Below are 25,537 nucleotides of genomic sequence, written 5' to 3' on the forward strand. Positions count from 1 at the left end.
TATTCATGCCGCAATGCAGTCTGGGAGTACACTTCCTCAGATCACTGAGAGAATTAAGTTGACAAAACTTAACAGTTTAAGTAAGAACAACTTGATGTCAGTTAACTTACTTAATTTAATTAAGGCAACGAGTTTGCACAGTTGATTTCAGTAAACTGAACAAATTTGTTTTTACAATGTGGAGATTTGCATCACTTTTGCCATTTGTTTTACACAAAGTCACTTATTTACACTAAATTACTCTGGGAACATTTCTGTCTGGATTTGGCTGACCCAAATTGAAAAGCTACACACACACACACACACACACACACACACACACACACACACACACACACAGTGTCTCTAAATACACAATACTGGTGTCATTTTACAGGAAACCCTTTGACGTTTCATAAAGCACTGCTAAAAGTGATAAACACGTGAGTATATGTTGTCTGAGCTGTAATAACCCCGCTAAAAAAGAGATGCCTTTTGATTTTTTGGTTATAAATTAATTGTTGAAAGTGTGTAACTCCGGCCCTGTGAGCTCTAGCACCCTGCAGACAGTTTGGGCTGTTTCCAGAATATGTCAGCAAACACTGGAAAAATAATTCGATGACACTGGGATATTGCATTTATACCACTGTATATCCATTTGAATAAATCTTGCATACGTGATCCGGACTAAACTCTTTTCTCCAGTAATCTAGTGTTTACAGCCCAAACTGTCTGCAGGGTGCTAGAGCTCAGTTACACACTTTCAATAATGAATTTAAAACCAAATAAATCAAAAAGCGTCTCTTTTTGTGGGGGTTATTACAGCTCAGACAACATATACTCACATGTGTATCACTTTTAGCAGTGGTTTATGAAACATCAAATGGTTTCCTGTAAAATGACACCAGTAGAGTGTGTGTGTGTGTGTCTGTGTCTGTGTCTGTGTCTGTGTCTGTGTCTGTGTCTGTGTCTGTGTCTGTGTGTGTGTGTGTGTGTGTGTGTGTGTGTGTGTGTGTGTGTGTGTGTGTGTGTGTGTGTGTGTGTGTGTCTGTGTGGGAAGCTTTTCAATGTGGGCCGGCCAAATCCAGGTGGAAATCCCCCAAAATTGTCCCAGAGCTTAAGTGGTTATTAAACAGGAAAATACCAGAATCACTGATGTAAACTTCATCACATTCAGGGATGCAGGATATATATATATCAGCCACCATTTTGTTATCAGCTGAGATGTTAATTTTGAATGTTATTGTTGTCGCCTCTTAGGATGCGTTTGGTTAAGTTAATTAACGCTGCTTTTAACGGTGAGACCCGAATATAAAGAATTATCAGTTATCGGTATCCGCTAAAAATGTTCACATTGATGCATCCTCATACAATAGTGTCATTATTCAGCTCGACTAAATTCTGCCAGTCTGAGTCAAAAGAGCCCAACTCTGTGTTTCTACTAAATCCTGCCGTGTAAAACTACTCCGCCCTTTACACTGGTGGTGTAACTCCTCCTGTCCGAACCACCCTCTCCAAGCGGGACTCGAACCCGGGTCGCCGGCATGACAGTCGGATGCTCTAACAAGAGGCTAAAGGCTACAACCGCTACTGTCAGTCAGAGTGAGGTTTACTCGCACAGCAACTACTAGCTGGCCTCCGTTACACTGGCATGTTTTTAGCAAGATGATAACACAATTAGCATGTTGTTAACACAATGAACATGTTTTAACAAGATGTTAACATGATTAGCATGTTGTTAACACGATTAGGATATTGTTATCACAATTAGCATGTTGCTAGCATGTTTTTAGCAAGATATTAACATTTGCTAGCATAATGCTAACACAATTAGCATTTTGTTAACAAGATTAGCGTGTTTTTAACATTGTGCTAACACGATTACAATCATGCTAGCTTGTTTTATGTCAATAGCATATTAATGTTAATAGCACAATTAACATGATTAGCATTTTGCTAGGTATGATGATAACACAATTAGCATTTTGCTAGTATAATGCTAACACAATTAGCATGATGTTAACACGATTACCATGTTGCGAGTATGTTTTTAACAAAATGTTAACATGATTAGCATGTTAATAGCATGAATGCTAACACAATTAGCATTTTGTTAGCATAGTGCTAGGTCATTGGACATGTTTTTATCAGCCAATTGCTATTAGCTTGTAGCTATTCACTGCTAGCATGTGTAGTAAAAGTCCAGTTTGCTAGCATTAGTCAAACGTTTTCTTCTCATCTGATAAGATGACTGCAGTTTAATAATATTAATATTAATTTTAATATCTTTTAAACCTTGACTAAGCAATCGGAAGGCGACAGATGATTAGTGACACTGATTCAACACACAGAAACTGAAAGATTAGTACAATTTACATGTTTTTAGTAAATGCTAACACGATTAGTATGTTGTTAGCATGTTTCCACCAAGATGTTAACATGATTATCATTTTGCTAGGTATGATGATAAAACAATTAGCATTTTGCTAGCATAGGCAGCGATACGAACCAGGGCTTAAAAACGGAAAAAAATATCAATGGGTTCACTCCGAGCAGAATCGATATTATAGCGTTTCCGTTTTTGCGTTCCTCAATAAACATTACTGTTCCGAAAACGGTTTGATTTGAAAAAATACCGGTTAATAACGTTATTTTCATTTAGCCTATACTTTAAACAAATATGTATAAATAGACTTATTTTCACTCAATAATAATATAACGCATGGTAATTAAACTTGAATATTTATTTCATAACCACAACAGAAATACATGCATTAATTACAAAGCATAAACAGCGGGACAAATATTGAGCTGTTTTAATGGAGCTGAAAGTGGCTCTTATGCCTAATTCTTTTCAGAAGAGTGAGAACATTCTTTGTACATAACTTATTTTCAACACAACTTGTTTTAAAAATTGCATGAATAAAGAATAAATAAACTGGATAACCATTGCTCTTTTAATGCTGCTAATTTCAAAGCAAACGCTGCGCAACACGTCCTTGCATCCCATAATCAAATTCAGTCAGCTAATAAAGCTTGATCATTAATGCAATATAACACCATTTAATACGAAGCATCAGCCGTCTATATAGAAAACATTGAGCTGTCCTGTATTGGCCATCTGAAAGACTATAGGACAAATGTTTGATAGATGCTATAGCCTACTTGGACAGGCTTAAACTGAATCCACAAACTAGCCTAAATCAGACTATTTGAGCTTAAAGTCTGTTCTGCTTATTTAAACGTATGAAAAGAATATCCTCCAATACCTGCGCTTTCATTGATGACCTCAGCGGGGAGAGAAATGTGCTTGAGGCGTGTAAATGCGCTCACACTGACTTGTGTTACCGTAGATTCACAGACGACATTTCACTCTCGCTTGATCCGTCACATCACATGCTGAGCTTCTCTATTCCTGATTGGCCACTGCCAGATTAACATATTAAAGAGAACGATAAAATAACCTTATTAACCGGTTAATGCTCATTTCAAATTAACGTTTCTGTTCAGAACGATTCAAATTGATTTTGATTTCGTTTTCGTTCCTCTTAAAATTTCGTTCGTTTCCGGTTTTAGTTATCGTTCCTTGAACCGGTTCAGAGCCCTGATACGAACACCAACCGATGGATCATCAGGTTGAAATGAGAAGTAGAGTTGAGTGTCGTCGGCATAGCAGTGATAGGAAAAGCCATGTCTCTGAATGACCGATCCCAGTGATGACATGTAGATGGAGAAGAGAAGTGGTCCAAGCACTGAGCCCTGGGGTACTCCAGTGGCTAGATGATGTGTCCTGAGATGCCCATCTTCATGAGAGTTGCCAGGAGGATCTGGTGATTAACTGTGTCAAAAGCAGCAGACAAATCCAGTAAGATAAGTACTGTGGATTTGGAGGCTGCTCGATTATGGAAAAAATCATAATCACGATTATTTTGGTCAATATTGAAATCACGATTATGTAACACGATTATTTCACGTGACTTTGGGAATGTGTTTCATTTATTAAAAAGACACCTTTCAAAAATTCAATTGAAATTGTAACATTTGTTGTACTTTCTGAACTATTAAAATAAATAATATAACATATATTCAAATCAAAGTATAAAAGTATTCAAGTAAAAATAACCACAAATAAATAAGATCAACAATATGGTTCGGCTAGATATGCTTTTCAGGTTTTTCAGGTACGTCTAACATTAGTTAGAAATGTACAGAAATGTATCAAACGTAAAATAACATTGCATATTTGAGTGCATAAATTAAAGATTAATCCTATTAAACTTACAAAAGCTATTCAATCAAGAGCGGTGAGTGATGTCCTTGTCTTTTGTTGTTTGGCATTAAACGGACAGCAGTAAAGGCGACTGCCCCTTTAAGACCTAATGCTCGGATATGCGTCGTCTTTATCGACTGTATAAAGTTTACTTAAGGCATATATAGACTATGTCTGCTAGGATACTCATCAAGATGGACGTTGACATACGTTTTGTGTGAGTTTGTCCGTTCAAGAGCAAGAATTGAATGAGAACTCAATATTTGCGCGCTGTGAGACGTGTGCGCGCTCTCCCGCTACTTCTCATTCGCGTCTTCTGGCACTAAACCCGGGTGATGACGGTGAAAATGACTGGTCATATTCGAAAATATGGCAGCACTCGCATGCATTGAACAAAGTTTACAAAGAGAGAATTATTTGAAAAATATGAAGGAAAAAAAGGACGTTTACACGGCCCCCCTGCTCTCGTCAGTTTTTGTTTCTTTATTAGATTGTCATAGGTCACTCTGTGTTTAATTTTCAAGTGGTTAAACAAATTCGTGGTGTTCCCTTGCGTTGCAGCCACTAGCATGTAGCAGATCTTAGCATGTTTCTGCTCGTCGTCTGATTCCTCGAAGCCAAACTGTTCCCAGACAACGGAGTTGGTTTTGCCTTTTTTGCTCAGCAAACGCTGCTGTAACTGCCCTCCTTCTGCCATCTTTACTCGCGCCGAGTTTTTAAATTCCAGCGGATGATATGCACACGAGACTCGCGACCTGAGAGAGTTTGTGGCTTCGGGAGGGGCGGGTGTGCGCGTTTCATTCAGAACGCAAGACAAAATAAGAGTGTTCTTGCAAAACTGAACATGCCAAAATAATCGTTTTTTCTCGATTGTACTATTTTGGTGATCGTTGGGAGCCAAAATGGAAATCGAAATCGAAATTCAATTAATTGCACAGCCCTAGTGGATTTGGAGGCTGCTCTTGCCTGTCTCAGTGCCTCCGTAACCGAGTCTCAGTTGAGTGGCCGCTTTTGAAACTGGATTGGTTGATGTCCAGGAGGTTGTTCTGTTCAAGAAACGTAGACAGCCGGTTAAACACAACTCGCTCAAGTGTCTTTCCAATGAAAGGCAGAAGGGATACCGGTCTGTAGTTTTCTGTTAACACAATTAGCATGATGCTAACACGATTACCATGTTGCGAGCATGTTTTTAACAAAATGTTATCATGATTAGCATGAATGTTAACAAAATTAGCATTTTGTGTTAGCACATTTGACTTGTTTTTATAAGCCAATTGCTATTAGCATGTAGCTATTCACTGATACGCATGTGTAGCAAGAGTCCAGTTTGCTAGCATTAGTCACCAAAGCGTCATCTGGAGTCTATGGTGGGAAGCGGCTGAGGGAATGTGGTTTCATGTAGACTTTATAAGAAGCCGCTGATTCCTCAGGGTTCTCTGGACAGGACTTTATCCTGCTATAGCCCGCGCGCTCAGCGGAGAGCTGGAGTTAATGTGTCACTGGCCTCTTCTTACAGACGTTGTGAAACGCTGAGGGTCTGGGCTTATCTCCGCTGAGACTCTGCTATAAAAGCGGAGAGCGTGTGGATATGAGCTTCAGCTTCTGCGGCTCTTCTGGTCAACATGGGTGTGGTCTACAGCGTGGGAGAGTGAGTATCTCCGTCTTTAACTTACTCTGATGAAGCTTTAACAGCTGAAGGTTATGGGTGGGGGAACTCGTACTTGACCCGGTTTACTCCTGATGTTAAGATGTTGGTGGAAAGACGAGAAGCTTTCAGTGTTTTAATTATGTTTTCGCTGTCCTGATTTCTATGATTCGACCTCTGGAAGTGGACAAGCTTCTGTATTTACGAGTGTAAACAGGGCAAAAGTGACTCCATGTCAACTAGCAGTCATTTGTAGACTGTCTGCGCTGTAAATAAGTTGGCAAAACTAAAAAATTTTAAGGAATGTAAAGTTTAAGTAAGCAGAACTTGCAGATTTTAAATATTGTAATCATACATTTCAAGTGCTCTGACCTTTACATATTTGAGCTTAAGCTAAATCACAAAAGTATCATGTAATCACACATTTGTTAATTGTAACCCAATTAATTGGGTTAAAAGCCAGTTGGGTTTTTGTTATTATTAAGAAAATAACCCAACAATGTTAAAATGACCCAACATTTTTGGAAAATAACCCAACACAGTGACCCAACTCTGGTTGGTATAGCACCTTCCCAACTGTGGGTTATTTTTAACCCAATTAATTTGGTTTAATTCTAGTTGGATTTAGGTTATTACTAACTAAAATAACCCAACAATGTTAAAAGGACCCAACATTTTTGGAAAATAACCCAACATAGAGACCCAACTGTGGGTTGGTATAGCACCTTCCCAACTGTGGGTTGTTTTAACTAAATTAATTGTGTTAAATGCTAGTTGGATTTAGGTTATTACTAAAAAAAATAAACCAACAATGTCAAAAGGACCCAACATTTTTGGAAAATAACCCAACACAGTGACCCAACTCTGGTTGGTATAGCACCTTCCCAACTGTGGGTTATTTTAACCCAGTCAAATGGGTTAAAAGCCAGTTGAGTTTTGGTTATTAGTAAAAAATAACCCAACAATGTTAAAATTGCCCAACATTTTTTTTGGGAAAAAAACATAATAATGACCGCACTGTGGGTTATTTTAACCCAATTAATTGGGTTAAAAGCCAGTTGGGTTTTTGTTATTATTAAAAAATAACCTAACAACGTTAAAAGGACCCAACATTTTTGGAAAATAACCCAATAAGTAACCCAACTGTGGTTTGGTATAGCACCTTCCCAACTGTGGGTTATTTTTAACCCAATTCATTTGGTTAAATGCTAGTTGGATTTAGGTTATTACTGACTAAAATAAGCCAACAATGTTAAAATGACCCAACCTTTTTGGAAAATAGCCCAACATAGAGACCCAACTGTGGGTTGGTATAGCACCTTCCCAACTGTGGGTTATTTTAACCCAATTCATTTTTGGAATAACAACCCAAAATAGTGACCCAATATGTGTTACCCAACGTTTTTGCAGTGTATCTATGATGCATAAATGAAACTTAGAGAAAAGTGCACTTCACTTCAAATTCAAAGCTTCTTAAATTTCCTGCAACACTTTCTATGGTTTCTAATTTTACTTTTACTCTCCATTGGCTCTGTGAAGAAAAGCCTGGGAATGAATGAAGGAAAGAAGCTTTAGGGCTTTTATAACGTGCTATTGTTCCCCCAAAGCGCTTTAGAGCCACATCAGGATGCATTACGTAGGTTTTACCTTTATTGGCAAGCCTTTATTGTCTGTGGTTAGCTTATCTCAGTCTGGATTCAGCTCTCCTGTGCCGAGGAAACTGGTTTCAGTCTTCCAGACGTGCTGCAATAGCAGCGGACCTGAGGAATGCTCATGACGTTACAAGCAATTACTGTGACTTCCAGGAATAGCATCGTTTTATAGTCAGTGCATTATGGTCTGTTAGACTGATAGAGCTTCTGAGGTTGAATTCAGTGCATTAGGTCAATATGCATCACACACATTTACATGCAAATGAGCTACGGTTCACATGAATGCCTGTATAATATCATCTGATCTGAGCTCAGCTTCTGTCTTTGCTTAGGGTGGATCATCTGTACACGTTCTTTGTCCAGTGGTCTCCGGAGACCATCTACAGTAAACACCGCAGAAAGCAGGACTTCCTCCAGGTCCATCCAGAAACACTCACTGTGATCGACACACTGCTGAGCAATTCTGCTCCCAAAAACTGGAAGGTTAGTGGTGCATGCTACACAAAGCTCACGTTTATTCTGTATTAGCACGCACTCTAAAAATACTGGGTTAACAATGACCCAAGTTGGGTTGAAAATGGACTAACCCAGCAATTGGGTTGTTTTAAGCAAACATTTAACCCAACCGCTGGGTTAAAACAACCCAACTGCTGGGTTAGTCCATTTTCAACCCAGCATTTTTTAGAGTGTAGGCTTCAGTATGTACATATAAATGGTGTAGAGTCTAATTTGCAGAGAATAAGTTGTGGAGTTCCGCAAGGTTCGGTGTTGGGACCGAAGTTATTTTTGCTCTATATTAATGAAATTTGTAAGGTATCTGAAGTCCTCAATTATGTCTTGTTTGCTGAAGACACCAATGTTTATTGCTCAGGTCAAAATCTGGAAGAGTTAGTAATGGTAGTGGAGAGAGAACTGTACAAACTAAAGAGCTGGTTCCACTCAAATAAATTATCCCTGAATTTACCTAAAACAAAATTCTTGGTATTTGGTGATAAAATGATAGATAATGATATTAAAATTAAAATTGATAATAATATATTAGGAAGAGTTACGTACATTAAGTTTATAGATCATAAAATGTCATGGATATACCATATACAAAATATCAAATACAATTGCAATTTTATATAAATTGCAATATATTTTGAACAAAAGTGTATTATATATATATTGTACAGTACTCTCATCACTCCATATTTAACATATGGAACAGAAATCTGGGGAAATGGATATAAATACCGAAACATGTTCTGTCTAAATGAAAATATTGAGTTGAGCTAAAACGCAACCGTTTCATTTACATTACATTTACATTTAGTCATTTAGCAGACGCTTTTATCCAAAGCGACTTACAAATGAGAGCAATAGAAGCAACTACAGCAGTCAGAGGCTACAGTATGCAAGTGCTGTAACAAGTCTCAGTTAATCTAACACAGAACACACAGTTCAGTTCAATTCAGTTTAACACAATGCAATTGTGTTTGAATGAGAAACCTAAAACAATGGTGTTGAATGAAAATTATTTGTAAAATAAACTGAACAGTATCGAAAACTGGAAAAGGATTCCTCTGTATCATCTCTTTCATAATGCACAAGGAGAAATGCAAATCCTCAAGGTTTCATTTATGGATGGGGGTAGAAAACATCTCCTGAATTCTCCAGCGAGCAGAAACATGCTTTTATTATTCTGCCCATATTTGGCGAAGCTTCCTCTTCTGTGGGCTTCCTCTTCTGTGGGCTTCCTCTTCTGTGGGCTTCCTCTAAAACGAAACCTTGCATGAAATGTGAGATGTGTGGGTGGAGAAACACGGTATAAAAGGCATGCTCTCGACTCTCCGTGAACACACTCTCCGTGAACACACTCTCCGTGAACACACTCTCCGTGAACACACTCTCCGTGAACACACTCTCAGTGAACACACTCTCCGTGAACACACTCTCCGTGAACACACTCTCTGGAGGAATCCGTGAACATGAGGCCGATGCAGGAGAGCATTAAGATCTTGTACTTTGCCAATGGCTCAGAGGAGCCGTTTGTAGAGGTGAGAGCTTTGAGGAAGGTCTGGAAGTGTGTGTAGATCCCACATTCGGTCACTGATGCTTCACGTGTGTGTGTGTTTTCCTCCAGATCGTCACCGTAAATCCGCAGAAGCGCCGGCCGAGTGTTTGCAGCTCCGCAGACTCTGAATCCGAGGAGCTGCCGGTTTTAATAGACCACAGTCAGATCCTGGACGAACACCATCTTGAACAGGTAAGTGCGCTTTTCTCCTCCACACATGCACGTTTTCTAGATTGAGCAAGCATTGATGTAAACGTGCATCTCCACAGCTGATGAATCACATCCCGGCTCGGACTCGAGGTTATCGCTGGAAGCTGGCGTACAGCACAGCGGAGCATGGGACCAGTTTGAGGACACTTTACCGGAAGATGGGAGAGTTAGACAGACCAGTGCTCATGGTCATCAAGGACACCCACAACCAGGTGAGATCACCGATCAAACCCTTAAGGTGTACAGCGGGAGATGAAGGGAGATTAAAACTAGCTCATGATTTACTCGCCCTCAAGTCATTGTGGAGATATATTAAAAATATCCTGGTACTGAACTCAGTACTTTTAGGGGCATTGTGTCAATTAGACTCCCCCTGAAACTGCCTCATCGACACGGCATCCTCAATAAACCTCCGATTGTTCCAATATTACAATTTAATAACTGTTAAATCGATACGTCATCCTCAATAAACCTCCGATTGTTCGAATATTACAATTTAATAACTGTTAAATCGATACGTCATCCTCAATAAACCCGTCTCCGGCGTGATGACACCGATTGTTCCAATATTACAATTTAATAATTGTTAAATCGATATGTCATCCTCAATAAACCCGTCTCCGGCGTGATGACTCCGATTGTTCGAATATTACAATTTAATAATTGATAAATCAATACGTCATCGTCAATAAACCCGTCTCCAGCGTGATGACTCTGATTGTTCGAATATTACAATTTAATAATTGTTAAATCAATACGTCATCGTCAATAAACCCGTCTCCAGCGTGATGACTCCGATTGTTCGAATATTACAATTTAATAATTGATAAATCAATACGTCATCGTCAATAAACCCGTCTCCAGCGTGATGACTCCGATTGTTCGAATATTACAATTTAATAACTGTTAAATCGATATGTCATCCTCAATAAACCCGTCTCCGGCGTGATGACTCCGATTGTTCGAATATTACAATTTAATAATTGATAAATCAATACGTCATCGTCAATAAACCCGTCTCCAGCGTGATGACTCTGATTGTTCGAATATTACAATTTAATAATTGTTAAATCGATATGTCATCCTCAATAAACCTCCGATTGTTCGAATATTACAATTTAATAATTGATAAATCGATACGTCATCCTCAATAAACCCGTCTCCGGCGTGATGACTCCGATTGGTCAAATATTACAATTTAATAATTGATAAATCAATACGTCATCCTCAATAAACCCGTCTCCGGCGTGATGACTCCGATTGGTCAAATATTACAATTTAATAATTGATAAATCGATACGTCATCCTCAATAAACCCGTCTCCGGCGTGATGACTCCGATTGGTCAAATATTACAATTTAATAATTGATAAATCAATACGTCATCCTCAATAAACCCGTCTCCGGCGTGATGACTCCGATTGGTCAAATATTACAATTTAATAATTGATAAATCAATACGTCATCCTCAATAAACCCGTCTCCGGCGTGATGACTCCGATTGGTCAAATATTACAATTTAATAATTGATAAATCGATACGTCATCCTCAATAAACCCGTCTCCGGCGTGATGACTCCGATCTTTCGAATATTACAATTTAATAATTGTTAAATCGATACGTCATCCTCAATAAACATCCCTAAAGGCACAGTTTTCCGGTGCCCAACCCTAGTCCTAATCCATGCTTTATAATGTACACTCTGCCATTATAACGCGTGGATTAGCCTGAGAGAAGAAGGTCAGAGACACCTAGAATAGCCTGAGGGCGTGTTTTCATTTCCAGGTGAACTATCCCTTTAATATCAAGCAATTATGACTTGATCTGCATGATGTTAAATATCATTTCACATGTTTTTCAAAGCGAACCCTTGACCTTGGATGGATCGAGCTTGTTTCACAACGGATGAACTTTACTCCGTTATTGACCCGAGCTGATGTGATTATCTGCATGTGCTCATCATTGATCCTGCGGCTCTAAACACGTCTGATCTGTGTGTGTGTGTGTGTGTGTGTGTGTGTGTGTGTGTGTGTGTGTGTGTGTGTGAATCCTCAGGTGTTCGGAGCGTTTTCCTCCAACCCCTTCAAAGTGAGCGGCTGCTGCTACGGCACAGGAGAGACGTTCCTCTACAGCTTCAGTCCGGAGTTTCAGGTACCGGTGACCCCGTGACCCCTGACCCCTGACCTTTCATCCGATCGCATGCATGAGCCGGTTTTGACCTGTTGTTTGCTTCTTGTGCAGATTTTCCGCTGGAGTGGGGAAAACTCCTACTTTGTGAGAGGATTCCTGGACTCGCTCCAGATGGGAGGAGGAGGGTAAGGCTCATCATCATCATCATCATCATCATAATCATAATCATAATCAGGCTTTTATTGCTTTAATGGCCACTGTCACATTTCCACCTGCAGTCAGCTCTATTTCTACATGTAAAAATATACTGCACAGAATTAAAACAATCATGTAAATATTATTATAATAAGTGTGAATCAAAAAACTAAAAGCGCATATGAAAATAACAAGCATGATTTCATCGCTTAAATGTGTTAGTGTGTGTTTTGGTCATAATTTAGACTTTTTTAAATCGAATTTCAGCTTTTTTTATCTCATAATTAGGACTTTTTAATCATAATTTAGATTTTTAAGTCATAATTTTGACTTTAAATCCATTAAAAAATCTATTTTCTAAGTCATAATTTCAACTGTTCATCTCACAATGACTTAGCATGTCATATTTTTGACTATTTATCTAATAATGAGGACTTTTAAAATCATATTTTTGACTTTTTATCTAATAATGAGGATTTAAAATCGTATTTTCAACATTTTATCTTATGACTATGACTTAGCATGTCGTGTTTTTGACTTTATCTCACTTTTATGACTTTTAAAATCATATTTTTGACTATTTATCTAATAATGAGGACTTAGAATCATATTTTCAAAATTTTATCTCTTAATTACGACTTAGCATGTCATATTTTTGACTTTTTATCTCAATATTATGACTTGAAATCATATTTTTTACTTTTTATCTGATAATGAGGACATTTAAAATTATATTTTCAACATTTTATCTCTAAATTATGACTTAGCATGTCATATTTTTGACTTTTTATCTCCCTATTATGACTTTTAAAATCAGATTTTTTACTTTGTCCAATGAGGACTTTTAAACATTTAACATTTGATCTCTTAATTATGACTTTATGATAATTGAGCTGATCAGTAATATAGTTGAATAGTGACTTTACTCATGAAGGATCCGTGTGTTTATCCGTGTGTTTATCCGTGTGTTTATCCGTGTGTTTATCCGTGTGTTTATCCGTGTGTTTATCCGTTTGTTTATCCGTTTGTTTATCCGTGTGTTTATCCGTTTGTTTATCCGTGTGTTTATCCGTGTGTTTATCCGTGTGTTTATCTGATGATCTGATCAATCCATGCGTTGGGAAAACCCTCTCCTCTGTCTGGGAAAACCCTCTCCTCCGATGGCTGATGTGTGTGTGTGTGTGTGTGTGTAGATGAATTGTGCACCTGTCCTCCGCCATTGATGCGATCTCAACAGGAAGTGGTTTTACTACAGTGTTCAGAGCTTCTGCTTTCTGAATGTGGAAGTGAGATTAAGATCTAACGTGTGAATGATTCTTCCTTCATCCTCTGTCAAACATTAGATCATCTTCTGCTTTCTGACAAACTGAAATGGATGTTGATGATGAAATATGGAAATAGTTGAAAAGGCGCTTTCGTGCTGTTTGAGTTATAGTGCAGAAATCAGTTATACATTCATCTCATATTTCATAGAAGAAATGAATGAAAACAGCTGTGATTCATTGTTATTCATAATCCGGCGATTAAAGCAGGTGTAAATGCAGCAGATAAAGCACCCGTGTAGAGAAGAGTTTTTGATGATGTGTGTGTGTGTGTGTGTGTGTGTGACAGGGGTCCGTTTGGGCTGTGGCTGGATGCCGACCTGTACCGCGGGGCCAGTTACTCCTGCGACACCTTCTGCAACCGGCCACTCAGCCTCCATCACGACTTCACGGTGCAGGATCTGGAGGTGTGGACCTTCATCTGAGCCGGTCTGGGTCTGGATCTGGATCTGGGTCTGGGTCCGGATCTGGGGGTGTGGACCTTCATCTGAGCCGCTCTGGCTCTGGCTCTGGGTCTGGGTCTGGATCTGGGTCTGGGTCCGGATCTGGGGGTGTGGACCTTCATCTGAGCCGCTCTGGCTCTGGGTCTGGGTCTGGGTCTGGGTCTGGGTCTGGGTCTGGGTCTGGGTCTGGGTCTGGGTCTGGCTCTGGGTCTGGGTCTGGAGGTGTGGACCTTCATCTGAGCCGCTCTGGCTCTGGGTCTGGGTCTGGGTCTGGGTCTGGTTCTGGGTCTGGGTCTGGGTCTGGGTCTGGCTCTGGGTCTGGGTCTGGCTCTGGGTCTGGGTCTGGAGGTGTGGACCTTCATCTGAGCCGCTCTGGCTCTGGCTCTGGGTCTGGGTCTGGATCTGGGTCTGGGTCCGGATCTGGGGGTGTGGACCTTCATCTGAGCCGCTCTGGCTCTGGGTCTGGGTCTGGGTCTGGGTCTGGGTCTGGGTCTGGGTCTGGCTCTGGGTCTGGGTCTGGCTCTGGGTCTGGGTCTGGAGGTGTGGACCTTCATCTGAGCCGCTCTGGCTCTGGCTCTGGGTCTGGATCTGGATCTGGAGGTGTGGACCTTCATCTGAGCTGCTCTGGGTCTGGCTCTGGGTCTGGGTCTGGCTCTGGGTCTGGATCTGGAGGTGTGGACCTTCATCTGAGCCGGTCTGGGTCTGGGTCTGGATCTGGGTCTGGGTCTGGAGGTGTGGACCTTCATCTGAGCCGGTCTGGGTCTGGGTCTGGATCTGGGTCTGGGTCTGGGTCTGGATCTGGGTCTGGGTCCGGATCTGGGGGTGTGGACCTTCATCTGAGCCGCTCTGGCTCTGGCTCTGGGTCTGGCTCTGGGTCTGGGTCTGGGTCTGGGTCTGGGTCTGGGTCTGGGTCTGGAGGTGTGGACCTTCATCTGAGCCGCTCTGGCTCTGGCTCTGGGTCTGGATCTGGATCTGGAGGTGTGGACCTTCATCTGAGCTGCTCTGGGTCTGGCTCTGGGTCTGGGTCTGGCTCTGGGTCTGGATCTGGAGGTGTGGACCTTCATCTGAGCCGCTCTGGGTCCGGTATCACTGCGGTATCACTGCGGCTGAGCTCCGGGAGACCGGCACAACTCGTCTGTTTACTCACTGCTGAGCGGCTTCTGCTAAATCAACCAGACAAGTCGAGGCAGGATTTGGGTTTTTCAGTTCCTATTTCCTGTAGCAGTAACTGTGGAAGACCTGACAGGACCTGCACTGCTAGTTTTGAGGCCGTGAGAGCCACTGACTTCACTGTAAATGCACTTATCGAGGGCCGATGTCCATGTGTCCGACTACTAACTCTCCGTGAGAAAGGATTTGAAGAGGAAGAATGCTGCACTGTTTGATTGTGATTTTACTACATTATTTTTTTACTGTATTTAAAGCACTCTGTGATGTTGAATTGTGTTTTTGGTGTTTTTGCAGTGCTGGCGCTGCATATGGGGTTCGGATGTCTAATAAAACACACTGTTTTTTGGGAAACTGTGTCTGTTTTCCGTCATCAGTAAACCACACGCTTTACTCGGAGCGCAGGCCGTGCGTATACAACAGCACTCATATCTGCTTTAACCCTCTGCTGCTCTTCAGTCATCTCTGACCGGAACATTTTCTGTTTTGAAATGTTAAATCCCAGCTTCATTGGAATGATCACAACACACACACACACACACACACACACACACACACACACACACACACACACACACACACACACACCTGTGAAAAACTGAACCTATGAACCACATTTGGAATTTTTTTTAAATCACAGCTTCATCAGAATGAGATGAAACTTGGTAACTTTTCTAGCATTAGGGATGTAAACACACAAAAACATTGGGGTCATGATTCGAGCATGCTGATTGGTCGTAAAAAAAAGAGTAGTGTTCATTGTCTTCGGTCATAAATGAGCGACAATAGGAAATAAATGGGAAATCGGCAAAAACACAAAAATTCTCCAAATATTTCTGTGTACAATCTACAAATCAGCCACAATGCTGAAAACAAGTACACAGTAGTAAAGGAGTGACAGTCTAACACATCAAGAGTGTGATATTGACACATCCACTCACACACACACACACTTATACACACACACACACACACTTATACACACACACCTATGAAAAACTGAACCTATGAACCACATTTGGAATTTTTTTTTTAAATCACAGCTTCATCAGAATGATATGAAACTTGGTGACTTTTCTAGCATTAGGTATGTAAACAAACAAACATTGAGCGCATGATTCGAGCATGCTGATTGGTCATAAAAAAAAATATTCCCACTTGTGCTCTTCGGTCAAAAATGGCCACCATAAGAAATGAATGGGAAATCTGCAAAAACACAAATTCACAGAAAAAAAATCTATATTTCTAACAAACAAACAAAAAAATCTAAAACTTCATAATAAATAGTCTTTGAAATTGTTTTAATATATATTCAAATCCATCAAAAAAATCATTAAATGTGTCCAAAACAGAACTAGGGAATTCTCCATAGAGACCTCTAGTGATTACACACATGGTTGCATGATTTCTTAAATAATTCCAAAAGAGGCGCTAATCTGCCTTCAAAAAAAATATTCTCTATATTAACCTGAAATACTGCAATAATAAAAAATAAATAAAAATAAAAAATAAATAAATATATATATATATATATATATTAGGGCTGTCAAAAGATTAATCACAATTAATCGCATCCAAAATAAAAGTTTGTGTTTACAAAATATATGTGTGTGTACTCTGTTAATTATTATTTATATATAAATACACACATATTCATGTATATATTTAAGAAAAAATATTATTTTTATATATAAAACATTTATATTTAAATAGATTATAGATTATATAAATGTGTATACATAAATATTTCTTAAATATATACATGAATGTGTGTGTTTCCCTTTCGAAAGGGAACTCGCGCTGCGTCAGCTTCGACGCTACGGGGAACGCCTCCAGCGTGACTGGTGCCTGAAATCACATTGAATCACGTCAATCCTATTGACCGGCGACAGCTTATGATGTCATCAAGGTGCGACCAGGAAGTATATAAGGGCGCCTTGCCAACATGACAGTATCTTTTCGTCTTCAGGGACTGTTTTGCCTGTCTTCACGTGAAACGTCTACAAGAAGGATAACAATGAAGTGTGCTGAGAACGCCACTTCTGCAGGTGTGTTTTGAATGTGTATCTTGCGCTTTGGATACACACACACTTTGCGTTTACTGTCTGGGAGAAGAGCATGCATGAGAGGTTTGCGAACCTCTTGTGAAAGTACTTGTGAAAGTATTTGTGAGCGTTGTCCTCTGGAAACGCTCCGCTCTCAGTGGGACCTCTTCTCGAGGGGAGAGGTTTCAGCGTCTGGGAACGGCCACGCTCGAGCTGAGGCTGAGCGGCGTAACTAAATACCAAAAGCGCTTCCCAGATGGATCGGGCTCGTCGCTTGGAGACAGTTATGGTTCTTGAGGACGATCCAGATCGCGAGAGGCGGACCTCGGAGGAAGGAGCTGGATTTATGTTCCTCCTCCTCGTCTGCTGCTCTTCCACTCGAGCAGAGGATGGGTGAGTCAGTTAAAAATGCTGAAGCTTTTCTTACCATCCTGTCCCATGTACGGGAGTTGCTGGAAGTCATGGAACGCGCTGCGGGTAGACTGCAGCTGCCTTTGCGGCGCGTGAAGAGAAAGGCTGAGCGTCCAAACAGTTCGGACGATCGGTTTCTCTCCGCCCATGACCTCCCAACTCCTGGGAGTCTTCCATTCCTTCCAGATCTCCATCAGCAGATCTCGAGGGAATGGAAGAAACCATACTCAGCCCCGCATCTGTTGACATCGGCGAGCTAGATGTCGCTGATGTCGAGGGACTGCCTGGCTGGGTATGTGTCGATGCCGCCCGTGGACGAGATGTTATGTTTATCTCGCCTCTGGGGGCCGGCGACACTGTGGCTCCCACCCTGCCGGTCTAAACGCCTGAATGGCAGGGCGTACATGTCAGTGGGTCGCGCTGCAGCGGCTTTGCACACCACAGCTGTGTTGCAGGCGGACCTGCTGAGGGACCTCGATCAGGGGGGAGGGACCCCCTGAGGCGGTAGTCGAGTTGCGCCGGACCGCGGTTTTCGCTCTCCGGGCCACCGTACAAATAGCGCCGATGCGGCGAGGGTAGCCACGGAGAGACATCTGTGGTTAAACCGTTTGGACATCAGGGAGAAGGAAAAATCCTTTCTCCCTGATGCCCCGGTTTCGCCATCTGAACTTTTCGGCACCTCCGTAGAGGCGGTGGTGGGAAAGTTCGGAGAGGCGAAGGCGCGCTCGGCGGCATTCAGGACATGCATTCCGCTGAGGTCCGGGACCGCGCCCAGGCAGTCGGGTGTCCCCGGCCCGTCCCAGTCTGAGGGCTGGAGACGGGAAAAGCGAGCCAGCGTCGCCTCTCGAGCGCCCCGCCGCGGAGGACTGGGGCGCAGGGGAGGCGGGACACCCGCGACTGGAAGAGGAAGGAAGCCGGGGCTGGTAACCGGAACCAGCGCAGGCAGCAGACTCCACCCCCCGAGGAGCGCGGAGATGAACGCTGCCTTTTTTCCCTTCCTCTGGTTTTTCCCCTGGGCGCTTTTACATCAGGCCGGTGGCCTATGATGAGCAGAAAATGTAAGATTCTGCCGGCTCGCCTGGTTTGTTTGGTGAAAGCGCCCCCCCTCAGGATGGCGGGCGGATACTAGCCTTATGGCTGGCTGGAAGCACCGCTGGGAGCGATTGGTGAGTCCCCCTCTCTGAGGGTGAAACATTTTCAAAACTATGTTTTTCAGAACTCCTATACCTTCGCTCGCCTGAGAGGTTTTCTGGGGAAATTTGGATCGCCGCTGGATCTTCGCAGGGCCTGCAGCTCCCCGTGAGTAAGCTAAGAACGATCTTCTTTGCAACATTATGTGGTTGTGTGTGAATACCTCACTTTCTGCTAGTAGAGTCTGCTGCCTCTCCGTGCTATGTTTTCCCCCACTATGTGGGTAACTAAATCGCGCTCTTGCCCGAGGGCTTGAAGTGTAAGAGGCGAGCTGTGTTTTTCCTAGCGTAAAAGTGGGAAGTAGCTGAAGACCGGGTATGCACTAACGCACGTGCTGTAGTGAGATCTGCGCCCAGCTCTGCGGGGCTTTGGGAAAAGGGTTTTTAGGGCCTCATTGTGTATATTAGAGGTGATAATATTTCTTTCCCGGGCCCTGAGTGGATCTAGTGCGGACTTATGCTGCACCACTTGGCCTAGGCTTTGTCAAGGATGGGGGCGTTCCCTTTTAATGAAGTTGTTCGCCCCTGGCCTGTCTTTTTATATAAGAACATGGCGTTGTTTATGCATCCTTGTTTCAGCCTCCTCTGTTTCAGAGTCGTCCGGCCAAGGAGGTGTTGCAGGAGACAGCGACTTCGCCAGTGGTCGTGGGGTGGAGTTAAGCGTCTTTTCGCCGGTATTGCGATTAGACTTTATCTGCAGTGTCCGCCTTTCGGAGCTTGGTGGCCGCCATCTGCTGGCGGCCCCCGGCCTCTTCCTGGAGGATGGTACGGCCGGTGGATTTCATATTTCTGTGATATTGTTCCCTTGCTTTATGTCTCTGCTTCACCTCCTTTAGGGCCCGGGTCGAGCTGAACATCGGATAATCCTTTTGTCTGTACGGTTCTGGTCGGATGCTCCCCTGAGGCCCGAGCATTGCCAATGGCTGACGCCCTCGCACTTATGTTGGCCGCTGCATGGAAAGTAGGCACCTGCCCCTATGCAGTTGACGTAAGTTGTACTCCCCTCGCTTTAGAGGGTCTTTGTTTAAGCACTTCCGCTGAGTACACTGCTGTTGGCAATGTGATTAGGTCCATGTTTGTAGGCACTGCCCGAGAGACTGCGCTGTCCTGGGGGCCCTAGGACACGGCGAAGCAGTTGTACCTAGCTGCCTCTGGGATGGAGCCAGCCCCAGGTGTGGGCATAGGAGCCAGCTGGCTGTGAGCGGCCAGCTTGGGCGGTCTGGGCAGTAGGACCTCAAGACAGGTAGTAGGCGTTAACCGGCCTCCTTGCAGGAAAGTCCCGACACTATGGCCCACAAGTGGGCCTCGGAGGCTCTTCTCCACTGGTGTCGACGTCAGCAGTGACCCGTCATTGGCCCTGGGGATGAGTCCCCAGGTGTTAAACTGGATTTCCAGGCCTTCGTCAGCAGCAGACAGCTGCCGTCAGCCCAGGTAGCAGCAGCCAGCCTTCTTAGAAAGTCACGGCAGGATCCTTGGAATCTGCAGACCCCCTATTCGGGGGGGTAGGTCCTGCCAGGCCTCCCTGAGGGGTAGGCTCCCGGTGTGGTCAGCAGGCACCGCCTGGTCTCCCCCGAGGGGGCACCATAGGCATTAAGTCCCTCGACGGCTGGTACGAGCTGCTAAATAGGTGGTAGGCGCTACTGGGCCTCCCTATGGGCCTGCTGTGGGGTAAACAGGCCCACTTGACCTCCTCTGCGGATGGCGTTCCTGGGCCCCAGTCACTGGATGGCTAGCACGAGTGCTAGTTGGCAGTAGGCCTCATCCGGCCTCCCTGAGTGACCTCCCTGGAGGCAAACTCCCGGTTCCCAGCCACTGTGGCGGTGAGCATGAAGTGCTATGAGTAGCACTTTCTGCTATCAGGTGGTAGGCACGGTAGCCTCCCTGATGACGAGCTCACGGTTCCCGGTCGCTGTGGTAATGAGCATTGAGCGCACCATGGGCGTGGAATGCTACGAGTAGCATGTCCTGCTATCAGTTGGTAGGCACGTTGCCTCCCTGAGGGCAAGCTCCCGGTTTCCGGTCGCTGTGGCAATGAGTGTGAAGTGCTACGATTAGCACGTTCTGCTATCAGGTTGTTAGGCATTGTGGCTTACCTGAAGGCAAGCTCCCGGTTCCCAGTCGCTGTGGTAATGAGCGTGAAGTGCTACCAGTAGCACGTTCTGCTATCAGTTGGTAGGCACGGTTGCCTCCCTGAAAGCGAGCTCCCGATTCTCTGGCGCTGAGACGACTAGCGGAATGAAGAGCTATGCGCGGCGTGCTCTGCTATCAGTTGGTAGGCATTGTTGCCTCCCTGAAACGAGCCCCCGTTTCTCAGGCGCGGAAGTGAGACGGTTAGCGAAGCGCTATGGACGGCATGTTCTGCTACCAGGTGGAGGCATTGCGCCTCCCTGGAATCGTTCCCCGGTCCCCAGTTTCGGTAACGGATTGTAGCATGGGCTGCTATCAGGCAAGCTGCACGGGCTTCCCTGAGGGGATTCGCTTTGGAGTAGTAGGCCCACATGGCCTCCTCTGAGGGCACGCTCTGGCTCGTGGTTCCTGGTCAGTTCCAGTCACTGAGCAGAGGCCGGCTCCCCGGCCGCTGTGGTGGATGTAAAGTGCTATGAATGGAAAGCACGTTCTGCTATCAGATGGTAGGCATGGTACCTCCCTGAAGCCAGCTCCCGGTCCCCAGCCGCTGTGGATGAGCATGAAGTGCTATGAGTAGCACGTCCAGCTAAGCTGTGACAGAGGAATGCCCGATTTCTTTGCAGTTGGTAGGCCCGCATGGCCTCCCTGGTGAAGCGAGTCCCTGGTCTTCCCAGCTACCTCGAGGGCTAGCGAGACTGCGATCAGGTCTTTGGCCCGTTTTTGGCCTACCTGAGGGCGAGCGCTCCTGTTAGATGCGCGAGCAGTCGACACATGTTACCAGGTGGAGGCCCCTCCCGGCCTCCCTGGGGAACGAGTTCCCCAGGCGGGAACACATAACTGGCTTTACGCTGACAGCTAGTGGTCACCCGCTATCAGGCGCCGGTCTCTGGCCGTTCGCGATTCCTGAAGGCGATGTTCTTACCCTAGCATGACGAGACGTCACTGCGGCTATGCGGTCCATGCAGGAGCGGGACCTTCATAGTCTGCCTACGGCATGGTTTCCTACCGGGCACGCTTATGAGCTCCTCTCAAGTGAGGGTCTGCTATGAGCTTACGGCTGCCTGGCGCTGATTTATGGTTGTAGGCCCCTCGGGACCTCCCTGGTGTATCAGCCTGTAAGGCCCTTTGGCCTCCTAAGCACGTTTTAAAGTAAGTGCTTGGTAGATCCGAGGATTGAGCGGCTTGACTCCCCTCGCTAGCAAGGGTCTTATAGCACTTCGCTGAGCGCTGCTCTCCGGGATAACCCGTCTCTGAGGTCCGGCTAGTCGGTGACACTGCCTTTCTTGCAGCACCCTAGCGGGATGTCTCTTCGGAGGCGAGTACCAGAGGCTCTGTACTGTACAGACAGGTTTGACCGTATTACGTGTCCCATAGCAGACTGGGTCACCAGGTCAGGTCTCCCTGGTGGCATTCGGTGAGAACCTCCCGAATAGTGACTGGCATAGGGTTCCCTCGTAGTTCCCTTGCCACGCTCCCTTAAAGGAACCCCTTCTGAGTCGAATGGGTTGGTTCCAGGCCTTCGAGCAAGGCCCGGGAGGGAACTCATGTGTGTGAAGGTTTCCTTCTCAGGCGATAAGCTTGGGCTTTGACCGTAGGGAGCGCTGTCACTGACAGCCTAAATGTGACCAGAAGGGGAGTGGTTCAGGCATTTCAGCAAGATTTGCTTGTCTTGACAGTTGTCACTGCCAGTGGGCATGCACTCCCGTCGGCATGGCGGCGTGGGTATATCGTTCCCCGTAGCGTCGAAGCTGACGCAGCGCGAGTTCCCTTTCGAAAGGGAACGTCTCAGGTTACGAATGTAACCATTGTTCCCTGAGAACAGGGAACGAGACGCTGCGTCGCTGTGCCATGCCGCAGGGCCTGCCTGCCGAAACAGTCCCTTCAGACGATAGATACTGTCATGTTGGCAAGGCGCCCTTATATACTTCCTGGTCGCACCTTGATGACATCATAGGCTGTCGCCGGTCAATAGGATTGACGTGATTCAATGTGATTTCAGGCACCAGTCACGCTGGAGGCGTTCCCCGTAGCGTCGAAGCTGACGCAGCGTCTCGTTCCCTGTTCTCAGGGAACAATGGTTACATTCGTAACCTGAGACGATTTATATATAAATAATAATTAACAGAGTACACACACATATATTATGTAAACACAAACTTTTATTTTGGATGCGATTAATCGCGATTAATCTTTTGACAGCCCTAATATATTTTTTTCTTTTTAATAATTTTCAATGGCAAAAATAGACCATAATTATTGCATAAATATTAAAACATACCATAAAATTATCTCAAAATACAAAATTAAAAAGAAAAAATATTATTGAAGAAAGTTAAAAACTTTCGTTAAAAAAAGAAATGAGGAGATAATCCACTGCCCACTAACATGGTTTTGAAAGCTATTTATTATTCTTGTTTAGCCCTCAAACGTCCACTGATAAAAATGAATCATTGTAAGTGTAAATTTCTTTTACAAATAAATCTTTGTTTGTCACTTTACTTGGATAATTTGAGTAGGTCACTTAATTTGGATTTGTATAATTATACAGTATATCGCACTTCTTATCCTCAGTAATCTAGACAAGGCTTTGTAGACATGTGCATTTCCATCATACTATTTAAGTTATGCAATGAACCCTTACCACACGATGACGACATCTTTTTCCATATCGCAACATAAATCTAGCAATTTTTCTCATATTTCATATTTTAGGGAAGTTTAACAACAGCGCTGTCTACACGCTGTTTCGAGGATGTTTGCTGCTTGATAAATATTATATTTAAATGAACATTTTGTCACAACTTAATTTTATTGTGTACAATCTACTTACTGGGGGGCTAATGAGATTTCTAGTTCCCAGAATGCTTTGCGTGAGATTTAGTTGGAAGAGAAAATGTTGAATTTATTTATCTTCATGTGTTTTTAGGCAAGATAAATGAAGTAGAAGGCTTTTTATTATTGTGTAATGTTCTTTTAAGTTGGGATTTAGAAACGTTCTTGTCATGTTGGAGTTTTGTGGGTTACCTTTCTGAGCCATCGGATCTTCATTTGTGTTCTGAAGATGAGCGGAGATCTTACGCGAACGACATGAGGGTGAGGAATTAATGATGATTTTCATTTTTGGGTGAACTAACCCTTTAATGCAGCGTTCTATATGTATATAGGTGTATTAATATATCAGAGTTGTTTGTGGTGGGGTAAATTAAACGCGATATGCTGTGACGTCACATTAGTGTTGCATTGTGGTATATGAAGCTGTCTGAAGTGCACATATGAAGTAGACTCGCTCCCTCAGTCAAAATCAAGGGAGCGAGGGTCTGTCCATATTATGGTGCGTTCACACCGGACGCGAATGACGCGATTTGCGCAAGTGATTTACATGTTAAGTCAATGCAAAGACGAGAATAGACATTCTGCGGCGGGATTTGCGCGAATGACACGGCGCGAATTGAGCGTTTGACGCGTGATTCACGCGAATGCCGCAAATCACCCGAGTTGAAAAATCTGAACTTTGGCGGATATTCGCGCCGCGTTAACCAATCAGGAGCTTGCGCTAGTAGAGACAACAATGAGGAGAAAATCTGTATATTAATATCTGTTTCCGACAATATGATTATCACTGTGATAACATTAAATGACATGAAACACAACACATTCTCTTTTTGTTAAATGCAAGTTTATGTTTGATCAATAATACAAAAGTATAAGTAATGTATAACAAGCTATACATGAAATAAAGCAAACAATTCAGTCAAACATTCAAAGTCATCGCTAGTCAGCTACAACGGTAACGTAAAGTTAAATAGCCTAAAAATAAAAAAGTAATGAAACTTCACTTTGCCCTCAGCCTAAACGATTTGCCAGGGAACGAGTAAACTCAAAATTTTCAAGCATCCAATTTCGCGCGAACAGCGCGATTTATTCGCGTCATTCACATCCGGTGTGAACGCCACATTAAACTTCCCTCGTCCACTTCATGAAGTGGAACGCACTTCAAAATGACAAAAAGTGCTTAGGGAAGTTCGCAAGTGCATCTAAAACCAAACTGGAGTGGAACGCAGCAACTGTCTTCAAATTTCCCTCCAAAAAAGGAACGACATCAACATGTGACTTTGGAACAAACCATTACTGATTTAGAGGGGGTTTTATAGGGAGTAACACAGTTGACACTGACTTCTCGGACATACACAAAATGGATGATTTAATGTAAACACAGAACGTTCCCCTAACGTTCCCATATGGTTCCCGTTTGGTTATTTTTGTGGGGAACCAAATAAGAACGTTCTCTATTGGTTGTGTTTTTGTAACCAAAAGAGAACGTTCCCAGAACGTTCCCTGCAGGTTATTTTTAGATTTTATATTTTTAATAATATATATGCGGGTTTATTTGTATATTTCGTGACTGCGCGCCTCTGATCTGCGCGCGCTTCTCCAGCACACACTTTCTACTGTCTTCCACAGAGAGACACATGGTTTTTACCGACTGACTAACATTAGTTTATCGATCTTTATTGAATAATACGTTATAAATAATAAATATACCAGTGTAAATAGTGTGATTTCAGAGAGATTTGACACGTAATTGAAGACAACATGATGTTAACCGAGAAGTTTTTGTTTACTGACCAAAAGAGAGAAGTTTTTTCTAATCTCTCTAATTAATTGAGTGGTAAGAAAATAATGCAGTGTTATC

At 43.5% G+C, this 25,537-nt stretch overlaps 1 protein-coding gene across 1 annotated transcript; it reads left to right on the forward strand.

The window, feature by feature from the left end:
* Positions 1–5,871: 5,871 nt before the first annotated feature.
* Positions 5,872–15,422, forward strand: ncoa7a (nuclear receptor coactivator 7a; the record flags this gene model as incomplete). The annotated part of the gene is made up of 8 exons (XM_079838159.1): positions 5,872–5,897; positions 7,879–8,029; positions 9,508–9,588; positions 9,675–9,765; positions 9,875–10,027; positions 11,870–11,965; positions 12,056–12,129; positions 13,751–15,422. 8 exons carry the CDS (start codon positions 5,872–5,874, stop codon positions 15,287–15,289), a joined length of 2,211 nt encoding a protein of 736 aa, XP_079694285.1. The 3' UTR covers positions 15,290–15,422.
* Positions 15,423–25,537: the final 10,115 nt, after the last annotated feature.

Source organism: Gobio gobio, assembly GCF_949357685.1.
Source record: "Gobio gobio genome assembly, chromosome: 15".
NCBI classification, from domain to species: Eukaryota; Metazoa; Chordata; class Actinopteri; order Cypriniformes; family Gobionidae; genus Gobio; species Gobio gobio.